General features: G+C 39.1%; 1 protein-coding gene across 6 annotated transcripts in view; it reads left to right on the top strand.

Annotated features, from left to right (window-relative positions):
• Positions 1–12,189, top strand: part of TPST1 (tyrosylprotein sulfotransferase 1) — a 71,807-nt gene extending 59,618 nt beyond the window's left edge. For 3 of the 6 annotated variants that reach the window (XR_008442697.1, XR_008442693.1, XR_008442696.1), the window contains 4 exons: positions 1,755–1,805; positions 6,965–7,024; positions 9,684–9,731; positions 11,186–12,189. Coding sequence is in view for 1 of the 6 variants with exons in the window: in XM_054008234.1 (XP_053864209.1) it covers positions 1,755–1,805; positions 9,684–9,701 (69 nt within the window). In the remaining 5 variants the exon portion in view is untranslated. Of the gene's footprint in view, positions 1–1,754; positions 1,806–6,964; positions 7,041–9,683; positions 9,732–11,185 lie in introns of all 6 variants that reach the window. The other 3 variants (XR_008442694.1, XR_008442695.1, XM_054008234.1) reach the window with 3 other exon arrangements.
• Positions 12,190–12,574: the final 385 nt, after the last annotated feature.

The raw sequence follows: 12,574 nt of genomic DNA, 5'->3' as shown, positions 1-12,574 counted from the left end.
AAAAAAAGTTAGTTTATGCAGAACCTGTTGCCCTGAACAAAGTTAGACTTCCTGACTTAAGGTATCTAGATATCATTTTCTCTACCCCGAGATTTGTTAAAGATCTTAAAACTATGGACATCTATTACAAACTTGTTGGATTTTCTCATACAAATCATCCCTCACCTCCTCTAACTTCTCCCAAGGAGATGGCAGAAAACATGCAATCCTCACGGAACTGGAGAGTTGCCCGAATAGTATTCTACTTAAACAGTATGCAACATATAGAAGCACACACTGGCTACTGGGTGGGGTTTTACAACAGTATATCTGAATTTCACATACATCTTTTCAATTTTTTTAAAATAGAAGTAAACTACATATTTGGCAGCAGGATGGAGCTCTAACATTAACGGTTTCCTTGTAAAGTTCATTAAAAAAAATTTATTGAAAAAAAACTTGAAAGGAAAAATGAGATATTGCTTTCTGAGGTAGCTGATCTGTCAGTTAACTACTCATCATGGTGAGGAGCGGTGGGGCTTAGCTTTTCTATAAGCATCAAATTTATGCACCAAATTTTCTTAGCTATCAAAATGGTTGAGATCATAGAATATCAGGGTTGGAAGGGACCTCAGGAGATCATCTAGTCCAATCCCCTGTTCAAAGCAGGACCAATCCCCAATTAAATCATCCAACAGATTTTTGCCCCCATATCCCTAAATGGCCCTCTCAAGGAATGAACTCAACCCTGGGTTTAGCAGGCCAATGCTCAAACTACTGAGCTATCCCTCCCCCCTCCATTCCATCCTAGTAGATGCTAACAGGGCCAGATGACATTCACCCAACACAGGTACAGGTTTGTGCAAACATAGTTAGCCCTGCTCTGACCCCTGTAAGTCCCAATATAGGGCCATTCTCATTCATGAATTAAAATTAGAATTTCTAAAATAAGTGCCACAACCTGCTGGATAAAAATCAATGATTTAAAAGATAAAATACAATCTTTTTTTTTTATTTAAATCAGATTTTTAAAAGTTTAAATCATTTTATTTTTTGAAATAAACATATTTAAAATTAAATTTGAACTTGACAATCTATGTTAAGGCTTAAATTTACTATAATCTATTAAAATTATTTAAATATCAAATATAATATTAACAAGTACATGTTTGAACTTTGACTAAGCATCTGGAATCAGAGCTTACTGAAGTACTAAGCTAATTATTCAGGAGTAGCCTCTTCTGGAGATGCAGAGAGAATATTTTCTTTATTTCAGTTTATTCAACTAGTTTGGTTCAATGACTACTACATTCAAAGTTAACAAATCATTTGGGAGTTGAAAAAGCAGGAAAGCTTGTTTTCCTTTTCCAATCTATGAATAAAAACTAATTGTGAGAATGAGATCTACTAGTTCTTAAAAGAAGCCTAAGTTTAGTGTAAAGTCTATATTTAGTTGCAAATCAACATGTTTTAGTGGTTACCAACCCATGGGACTCAACTTTTTTTTTTTTTTTTTAGGAAAATAGCTAAAAAGTACAAATGCAAAACATGATTACAGTAAATTATTTAAATCAAGGTTTCCTGTTTGCTCATTTAAATCTTGATTAAAATTGTTGATTTAAATCAATCCTCCGTGCTCCAGGCATGTCTGATTATCATGACTAGTTCCAGATGACCCAGACTAACCTATCTTTTATTGAACAGAATTCCTGTTAGCAGTTTGAACATAATATAATGATAGCATCTGTTTAAAGTTTTACTATTTTTTTTTCCAGGTCTATAAAGGTGAATTTCAGCTTCCTGATTTTCTTAAAGAAATGCCACAGGTACAGTATTGAATTGTTTTCCTTCTCTGTGGTAAAGTGATATGGAGAAAGTGTGTGAATGTGAGAGAGAGAGAGATGTGATAGACAACTTTATTAACAATCACTTTATAGAGAACTAATTTTTGCATTTCAGTGTGATTATATATTGTTGAGTCACAGGTAATATGTCCTCCTATGAATAGGTAGGCCTTCCATGACAGAAGCTGATAGTAAGAATGGTTAGATTTGTGAAGCCACATAGTGCTTCATTTCCCTCTGAAGGAATGCTTAAATATCTGAGTTTACCGGGCATTACATTTTGCTTCTCTTTAGAGAACTTCCTCATCTGGATTAATGAAGTAGGTGCCATAAACTGGGCATTGTATATAGTTTGCCCCCCTGTCTAAAGTAATTTGATTTTTTTCCCCCTCTACATGCTGGGGGCCTTCTTGTATCCTATTTTTAATATTAATTCCATGCCTACTTTTTCTACTTGATGTCTTGTTTGCTAGTGGGTGATAGAAAACTGTGTGCCTACCAGCTTTCCCACAGAGCTTGAGATCTTCATTGCTCTTCTCCTGCACAGTCCTAGAGAGTCCTAGCGTCCCCACACTATTCCTGAGCCTGTTTGCATCTCTGGTATGGAATGTAGCATGCTACGTCCACACTAGAGAGGAGTCCAAGACAAAGTGCCAGATCCAAACATTCCTGGAACCTTGGGAAACTTCAGATCTGATCTTTGCCATTCAGGCCAAGTTTCATTCTAAATACCTCTAAACGGAATGTTGTGTATTACTGTTGGTAGTAAAGAAACTTAATTTGCTATCTGTTGCCTTGTTCTGAAAGGTTCTAAATCAAGTACAGGGCAGATAGCGAGGCTATCTCCAGAGTGTTTTGCCACACTTCAGTAAAGCTGTTCAGTCCTGGGCAGTAAAGATAAGTTCTCATCAATTACTAAGAACATTGAACTAGTTAATATACTTCACAACTTTAATTATAATTCAAAATTGGATACATTAAGATATAATATTCTCATCAGCTAACTAGTTCAGGGGGTTTTGCTGACCTTGTAATGCATTTGCATTTACATTTATTTATTTATAGATAGATAGGGAGGATTATCCTCCTCCCAAAGTAGTCAAGTGTATTCTATAATAATATAATTATGTATTAAGCACTACTAATAATATGATGCTTATACATCATACAGTCCTTTCCCAGAGGGTACTGAAGAAATTAGAATAGGGGCTATGTGAGCAGTAATAACTAGAGAAGGTATTTCCTTGTAGTTTCAATAACAGACTTGAGGTCCTTCAGACATAAATTGCCAAGAGAGTGCCTGATCTAGGACTGGTAGCAATATAAACCCAACAAAGGTTTTCCATTTCTATGTACGGCATCTCAAATTCTGGGTTCTGTTGCTGGTATCATTACTGGTCTTCTGCTAACAATTTAATGACCTTTACTTTAATCAAAGAGAAAGTAGGACTTAATTCTCAGAATTCCATTAGATTAATATGTAGATGTCTTGTGACTACAAACAAGTTTTAAAGAATTAAGAAATATAAATAGACTCTCAAACAAATATATTTTTCAACTGATTAATCTACATTGAGGAATTGTTGTACAATAAACGTACATGTTATAAAATGATCAACCACATTTTTTCATTGCTTTTAATATGGTGAATCTAATGACAAAAAAGAGAAGACTGCATCTAAATGTGCCTTGTTCTATTCTGTTAATCTGGCATTGAAAAAGCATCATGCAGATTGTCTCACCCAGGAGAAAACATGCTCACTCACCTTTACCATGAAGATAGTAAACATATTAATATTATTTTACTTGCCTGTTTTACAAAACTAAAACCAAAGCAAACCCAAAAGAAAACAAAACACTGTCCCTGATGAGTGAGAATTTTACAAGGTTGGATTGAAAACAAAAATTGATCATGTTGTTTGTAGGAATGCATACAAATTATGGGCTCAGTCCTGACCTAGGGAAAATTCCCAGTTACAGTTCCATGAGGAAAGGCTATAGCAGGGGTGGCCAACCTGTGGCTCCGGAGCCACATGCAGCTCTTCAGAAGTTAATATGTAGTTCCTGGTATAGGCACTGACTCCGGGGCCAACTTTCCAATGTGCCAGGGGTGCTCACTGCTCAACCCCTGGCTCTGTCATAGGCCCTTCCCCCACTCCACCCCTTCCTGCCCCATCCCCTGAGCCTTCAGTGTCCTCGCTTCTCCCCGCTCCCCTCCCAGAGCCTCCTGCACGCCACGAAACAGCTGATCGGGAGGTGTGGAGGGGGAGGCGCTGATCGGTGAGGCTGCCGGTGGGTGGGAGGCGCTGGGAGCGTGGTGGGGGGCTGCTGACATATTACGGTGGCTCTTTGGCAATGTACATTGTTAAATTCTGGCCCCTTCTCAGGCTCAGGTTGGCCACTCCTGGGCTATAGGGTAGGACCCCTGTAATTGGTAGCACTTCTGGTGATGTATCTATGTACAAAGTGCTTGAGATACCAAAAGCTGGAAGTGCTTATCATTATTAGTAGCTTAGGGCTTGTTCATGCAAAATTAATTAGAATAATACAGAAGTTAAATTGAAAAAGATCTAATGTTAATGTGATTCTGCCCTATAGAAACAAGAAGAGGAATAGCCGTTGAGGGGTGGGAGATGAATTGATGGGAGCTGTGGGGCTGAACTGAGCAGGGTAGAGGCTGATGGGGTGGGTGTCTGAACTGAATGAACGGGGCAGAACTGATAGGGTGGGTGCTGGGGGGGCAAACTTGTGGTAGGGCTGGGGGACAGGATTAATTGCTGGGGTGGGGGAAGGCATGTTTGAGGCTGAGAGCTCTTGCAGCAGGGGCAAATACATTTGGCAGAATGAGCAACGTTAATTGTCACACCCCCACGCATTGGGGATGGGTAAGTGGAGTTCAAAAATCAAGATGGACTGAAAAAACACAATATAATTTTTTCTATAAAAATCTCTTGATTTTTAGGAGTGAGAGTCATGATTTTTGATTTCTTGAGGTTAGCATTACTACAAAAATGGTGGTTCTAAGAACCTGGGAGCCATAGAGAATTGCTTATTTGGGGAGGACCAGGTAATTAGGTAAATCTCTAAAACACTTCATCTTTTTCCCCCTTCCTCACACTGATGCCGTAAAATAATATGTATTAATGTCCGTCAGATACGTGGCAATTTTAAAGAGTTTGAGTGCACACAGGACAATGGTTCAGCCCAATGTGCTTATGAAATTTCACTTTACTTAAACAGTATTTCCCAAGTGGTGAGTTGCAACCCACCATTGGGCCATGCGCAGGTTCTAGATGGGTCGCAAGACCGGTGCTAGGAGGAGGGGGATGGAGAATGAGCATGCCATGCACTCCCCCTATAGCAGTGGCTCCTGTCTCCCATGGCTGGGCCATGCTCTGGGCATTGCAATCTGGCGCACAGGGTCACAGTGCCACGCAGGGTTGGCTCGACCATGACAGAAGGGCTCATGGGGTTGCAGCACCATGGCTATTTGGCCCAGTCATGGTGGAGGGGTGGCTGAGTCGAATCTGAGTGGTGCTGCGACCCTGCGTGTCTGGTCGCAATGCCCAGAACGGGGAGCTGGGCCCAGCCTCGTGTGACAGGAGCTGCCACTGTGGGGTGAGTGTGGAGCAGGCTTCCTCTCCAGCCTCCTCCACCCCGGCCTCCCTTCTGCCCTGGGGCAGGATTAAGGTTGTGGTGCCAGGTTGTAGGGAGCTGCTGCAGGCTGTCAGTGTCCCCTTTGCAGTGCGAGGAGGGGGATGCTGGTCTGTGATTTTGGGGATCCCCCATTTGTACCCTGGGAGGGTCAGAAAAATAGACAAAATGGAATTGGTGGGTGATCTTAGTAAAAAGCTTGGGAGCCAGTGCTCTAGAGGGAGTATTGTCACCCTGTAGAGTATCAGGGCGCTGGTAGTTAGGAAGTAGTCACTTTGCTCTCTTACTCAGTTTTCTTATCTTTAATAATATACAAGAAAAGCTGAGCTATCTGGTACTTTTCCAACTGAAAAGCTCTATGAACTGGCATTTACGATCTTTCATTGAAAGTCCAGTTTATAGTTCAGCTGGTGCGGGGCCGGCAGCATGGGTGGCAGGTATCATAGGCTGGGGGAGGCTGTGCCTCCCCAAACAGCCAGGCGTGGCCCCACCCACAGTCCACTGCTTTCCACTCTGCGGCTCCAGTGCCCCTGTGTGGTGACACCCGTCCTCCCGGGTGGGCTGCGGCCGCAGCACTGGCGCTCCGGGGCTGGAGGTGCTAGCCTGGGGCGGGGGCTGCGGCTGCAGGGGGGATGGACCCTAGGCTCTTGGGGGGGGGGGGGCGCAGAAGCGCCAAGGCCTCGGGCAGAAGGAGCAGGCTAGGGGCTAGTCTCCCCCAGCCGATGGTTCATGTGCTGTCAATGGCCGGCAGGCTCCTTACCTGGCTCTGCGTGGCTCCCCGAAGCAGCGACATGTCCTTGCTGCCTCCTAGGCAGAGGCGTGGCTAGGCGGCTCTGTGCGTTGCCCCTGCCCCGTGCGCTGGCTCTGCAACTCCCATTGGCCGGGAACCATGGGAGCTGCGGGGGTGGCGCCTGCAGGCCAAGGCAGCATGCAGAGTTGCCTAGCTGTGCCTCTGCCTAGGAGCAGCAGGGACACGTCAGCGTTTCCGGGAAGCCGCCCGAGGTGAGTGCCGCCCGGATCCAGCATCCCGTACCCTTTTCCGTGGCCCAATCCCAGCTCTGAACCCCCTCCTGCACCCAAACTCCCTCCCTCTTGGTTAACTAGAATTTTTCACTTACTGGAACCCCCCATTGGCCCAACATGCCAGATAAAAAAGCTTTTACTGTACTTGCTTACCTCTTGTGGTCATTGGGAAGGTTAGTGTGATGTTTGTAACCAGTTTTTCAGAAACTTTGCTTATGTTTTCAGTGTCATACTCTCAGGATAAAAGGATAGCCACATTTTGTAACTCAATATCCAAAAATATAGGAACAAACTATTTTTCTTAGGGATAACTTTTAATTATTCTTGATATGATAAAACTAGAGATTCAGGAAAATACACAGAAGAATTTATCACATGTGAAATTAAACCTTTTGACTTGCCCCATCAGTTCAAATTAAAAATATTTTTTATTTAAAAACCAAAATTGGTTTCTTTTGTTCCAGCCAAAGAAGACAGTAGAAAGGAAGTCCCGTGGCAAGATAAAATGAACATGGACCAGTAAAGTAGAGTAGTTGTGGTGTCTGTTTCATGTTTTCAGAGCATAAAACTCTTAGCTGTGGGCACCTTGAATCTTTCTGATAAACTTTCTTTATGTGCAATTTCTAACCTGGGCTTTGCTCTGTTACTGGGTGTTTGCCTGTTCTTACGTTTTGAACAGTTAGTGTTCATGCTTTGCAAGCTGTGCTTAGCTAATATAAAGCCATTAAGAACCTGACACCATTCAGCTAAATGTGCCGTTGCTCACAGTATTCACAGTATTGCTCAGTTCTCAACTGCTGGCCAAAATGTCTATGCAGCTTTAAAGGTGAAAAATTATTTAAATGTCTGATTTTTTGCAGTAGTAGTTCAGCAAACTGATTTGAAGAAGTATGCAGTGGTTATTTCATAGAATTAACTGATGACAAAGGCTTGTTAAGCTACAATATTACATGTGTAGTTGCAGTATATGTAGTACATGTGCACAGTTGAGTCTAAAGAAAGAAAAAGTTAGTAGTACATACCTGTGTGGTGTTGAATTTCTGAATAGTGGAAGTTAAACTATTTTTAAAATACTTCATAGAGCACAATAAATAGGCATGTTGCTTTATAAACCCTAAATTGTCATGTTTCCTGAAGCCTACAATATTAGTTATTTAAAATATAAATCCTATTTTTAAAAAAATGGACCTGGTGTTAAGTCAGCAGAATTTGGTCCTTAGCTTGCAGCAAATGTCTGTTGTGTTCCAAGTGAGATGGTTAAAATGGAACTCTTCTAATTCTTAGTAGTAGAACTGATACAGTTAATTTAAATCTGCTTAATTTAAAAAAAAGTAATACTTTTAGGTTTCTCCAAAAAGAGAGAGACATGTAAACTGAAGTCATAAAAAAAAATCTTTAGAGAGACAAAGTGGATGAGGTAATATCTTAGATTCATAGACTTTAAGGCCAGAAGGGACCATCATGATTATCTAATCTGACCTCCTGCACATCGCAGGCCCCAGAACCTGAGTCACCTATTCCTGCAACAGGCCCATAACCTCTGTCTGAGTTACTGAAGTCCTCAAATCTTGATTTAAAGATTTCAAGTTTGGAGAATCTACCATTTACTCTAGTTCAAACCAGCCAGTGACCCATTCCCCATGCTGCAGAAGAAGGCCAAAATAAATAAATAAATTAAATAAATCCAGGGTCTCTACCACATACTGCACCATTACATTGATTACTTCAGGAAAAAAATCAGCTATGACAGCCTTAACAAACATCTTGTCCACCACAATCTCTCCACTGTGGAGAGGATAGCTGTACAGTCCCTAAAAGCCAACCACTAAATAGTGATCAAACCAGCAGACAAAGGGGATGACACTGTAGTTCGCAATTGTGATGACTACATCAGTTAGGCCAATTGATAACTCTCCTACACCACCTACCATAAAGAATTCAAAGACCCCATATCATAGTTCACACAGGAATTTAAGGATATCATCAAATCCTTCCCCAGACAATTCCAAGACAAACTCTACCACTTTATCTCCCACAAACCTACACCAGGGATCTTCTACATGCTTCCCAAGATACACAAACAAGGGAACCCAGGCACACCCATCATATCTGGCCATGGCACTCTTACTAAAGGAATATCAGGACTCTCATAAACTATGCTGAGACCACTCTTTACTCAAAGGATGGACTTCCTCCAGAAACTCCACACCACCACCAACCTCCCTCAGAACACCGTACTTGCCACTATGAATGTCGCTTCCCTATACACCAATATCCCTCACCATGGCTGCTTCACATATCTATAAGACAATGGACAACATTGAGATATCTACCTTAAACACTTTGCTAAACTCATCCTTTTCATCTTCATCCTTAACTTTACATTCAACAACAACACTCAGAAAAAATGATAAAAGACAAAAATACCCTATCATCTGTGGGTTAACACTTTTCACAAAATGATCACTCCAAATCTGACTTCTCAGTCCTCATCCTTAAAGGAAACCTGCATAATACCTTCAAAAGACAGGCCTGGGAGCTTAAATTCATAACTCAGCTAGACACCAAAAATCATGGTGTCAATAGAGACACTGGTTTTGTCTCATTACAACAGTCTGCAGTAACTCTCCTTTGTCCTATGACTGCAGAGGTGTAATTGCCACTTCAGTTTGAATAGTTTCTTGCAATGTGTGATCTCCTTATGTTTAACAATCTGTTCCACCTTGTGTTTAGCTGTGACACTCTGAGTACGTTTCCCAGATCTGAAAAAGAGCTCTGTACAGCTCAAAAGCTTGTCTCTTTCACCAACAAAAATTGATTCAATAAAAGATACTACCTCACTCACCTTGTGTCTCTCATATACAGAGACCAACACAGCTACAACAACACTGCATAAAAAAAATCTTTGTGATATAGCAGTAGAGTTAGTATGCTTCATGGGCAGTATATGCTAAAAGAATTCTATATGATTGCTTCCCTTTTGGAAAATCTGAAGCTGGAGTTGAAATTGTTTCTATTAAATTAGTCTTACTACTGTTGATTGAGTCTTGAGTATAATAAAAAGAACCAAACAACTAAATGGCACTATTAGTGATATTTTTATTTTGTAATGGAAAATAACTAATTTTGTTTTAATGGGTGGTAGCAGTTTATATTAATATATGTATATATTTGCTTTAACAGACCGAACCAGTGGAGTAGAATATCTGATGGATTTACCTTGCACATAAGGTAATAAAATGGAGTATCACAAGGTTATTTATCTGGTCCAATTGTTTCAGTTAAGCTGGTTAATTGTGATCTTTTTTTTTTTTTTTTAAATCTCAGATCATTAATGGAAGCTTCAGAGTGGAAAATTGCATTCTGCATTAATATATTTGGGACTTAGGGTGGGAAATAGATGAAGGTATTTAGTCCAGATTCAAAAGTAATATATATGAGTCAATTTGGTACAATTCAATATGCTGAGGAGCTGAAAAAGTGTAAATTACATCATTTCAGAATTGCTAGACAACCATACATGATATCACCTCTGAATTTAAACAATTCTCAGATTTCTCTGCACTGTGGTACGGCTGGAAGTACAAAGGAAAATATAAAATGAACAAACTATTTGGCACTTTTTAGTAGATCTTCATATTTTTAATTTGCGTTAAAATTAATATACAGGTGACATTTGTACATCAAATTGAAATGCATTTTTAACAAGACAAAGATTTTTAAAATAAACTTTTTATATTGTTAAAGACAGTTCTTTGGTTAAAGAGCGGGATAAGAAATGACCAAAAAAAAAAAAAAGCTAACCATAGTTTTTTGCCTATAGTGTCCCATATATCCTGAAACAACCACAGGAAAACTGTATTTCTTTCATGAAAAATGGCCAGGATAGGGAATACGTATTTTAGTGAACTTTGTACTGGGACACTGGTAAATAGTGAAGGCATCACTGCTAATTCTATAATCAATGATTTTATTTTTAGAGCACACCTTGCTTAAAATATTCTGGGTGCCCAGCAAAATGCAACATCCATCTTAAATTAAACCAAGGCAACATAGTGTTTATAAATAAACAAATAGCACATGTACACAAAAGGATTATGTTGCATTATAAAGAAAAATTCTGTTTGGAAATTATTCTTAATTTAGAAATCTATGTGGAAAGCATTCATTTAGTATTACATAAGAAAAACATTTAAAACTTTTATGTCTCAGATAATTTTACTTTAATAAATAATTGGCATTGAAGTTTGATTTAGTGCCGTTTTTTACGTTCCAAAGCAGCAAAATCTCCTTGAAAGCATCCTCAGAAGCAATTTCACTGTCAATTTGTGATGAAGAGAAAGTTGTTAATAAAAAAATAATTTGCACTATGTAGCTAAAGGGTTTATTGAAAGTATACAGAGATAAAAAGCTTTTCACTGTCTTTGCCTTACAAATGACTTACTTCCGACAAGGTTCCATGCTTTAAAAATATCCATATGGGTTTGAAGGAAAGGTTTATGAGTGGTTGGGCCTAGCTTGGATGGTAATTTTGGACCTGTTGAAATTGTTGCCATTCCAACTGTGAATTATTCTTTGTATTTATGAAAATGTATGGGGCTGCAAAATGAATTTTAACAAATAAAATGAGTGCACAGATTCTAACTTGTTTAATTATTATTTTCTCTTTAACATGACATTATAAGGACTGTCCTACCAAGATCAGTGAGGTGTACTGCTCATGGCCTGCTTTTTTCGAATCTTCTCCCATTTGCCTTCAGACTGTGTTTTTTGTTTTGTTTGGGGCTTTTTGTTTGGTGGTTTGTTTTTGTTTTTTTTGTGAGCACACTTAAACCTGTAACAATAAAAGCACTTCTCTGATATGGTGAATACTTTCACTGATGATGATGATGTACTGTGTTACATTTATACAACTGTTTCTACAGTTTGAAAATGAAATTAAAGCAAAATCTGGCCTATGTTGAAACTGCTATTCTGTCTATATCTCTGTTTAATTCCAGAGCTTAATTTTAAAGGGTTTGTAAAAATGGTTTGTGAAACATTTGGAATTTAAATGTATGAAATTTTGTAAAAGTGGCCTGTGCTTGTCCTAATTTGTGGTTTTTTTTGGTAGAACAGTTGTGCCTGTTTCAATTTTATTGACGTGGAAATTGTCAAATATCTTTCTTTTAATTATTTAAAAAATCACTTCTGAGATGTTGTTAAATTACATGTACATTTACAATGCAGTGATCTTTTGTATTTTATTTTTCAAAATAAATGCTTTAAATGTGATTTTTTTTTTTTTGTTTTGAGTTATTAATGCAGCTTTTAACGTGAAGATCACCTTGCTTCTGCATGACATTACTGTACCATTCGGGTGAATAGCTGTAATAATGAAAGATACAAACTGAGGCCCTGAAATGAGACATTTATGTATGTGCTTAACTTTAATGTGTGACCAGTAGGAGTACTCATGTTCTTAAAGTTAAGCACATGGAGATTTGCAAGATTGGGGCCTAATATATTGGAATTTTGTTTCCGCATATGTAAATCCTATTTTTCTATGTGTATTTCCTGCATGATCTAGCTTGTTTGTTGATTTAGCGCAGGGATGCTAAGCTAATAAGACACTAGTAGATAATTTATAAAGTAGGTTAAATAAGTATTTTCTTTACCAAGATTCCTCTAATAAACAGTATAAAACCTGTCTTCTATAAAACCATTATTCTCCACTGATGATAATTCAAGAAGCTCTGAAATGTCATTTATACTTCCCCCCCCCCCCCCCCCCCAGAGGAAGTCGTCTTGGTGGTTGTGTGACAGCTGAGTGGGAGGATCTTTGTACTACAGTTACAGCTGCTTATTAAAAATTATAAATGTCTCACCAGAATATTTAAAGGATTCTGTCAAGGCATTAGTCATCATTTTAAAAATATTTTTTTTCTTTTATTTAAAGTAACCCACTATTTCTTTGCTAGAAAATGTTTTCCCTGCATTTCACATGCATTTACACCCTGGGCTGTCAATAGAAGGTTGCTGGGGAACACTTAGGTTGGTTTTCCTGTCCCTTTAACATTAGCAGTCCCTCTTGG

This window comes from Malaclemys terrapin, chromosome 18, assembly GCF_027887155.1.
Source record: "Malaclemys terrapin pileata isolate rMalTer1 chromosome 18, rMalTer1.hap1, whole genome shotgun sequence".
NCBI lineage: Eukaryota > Metazoa > Chordata > Testudines > Emydidae > Malaclemys > Malaclemys terrapin.
Note: the sequence above shows the minus strand (reverse complement) of the source record. Positions and strands in the feature narration are given on the sequence as shown.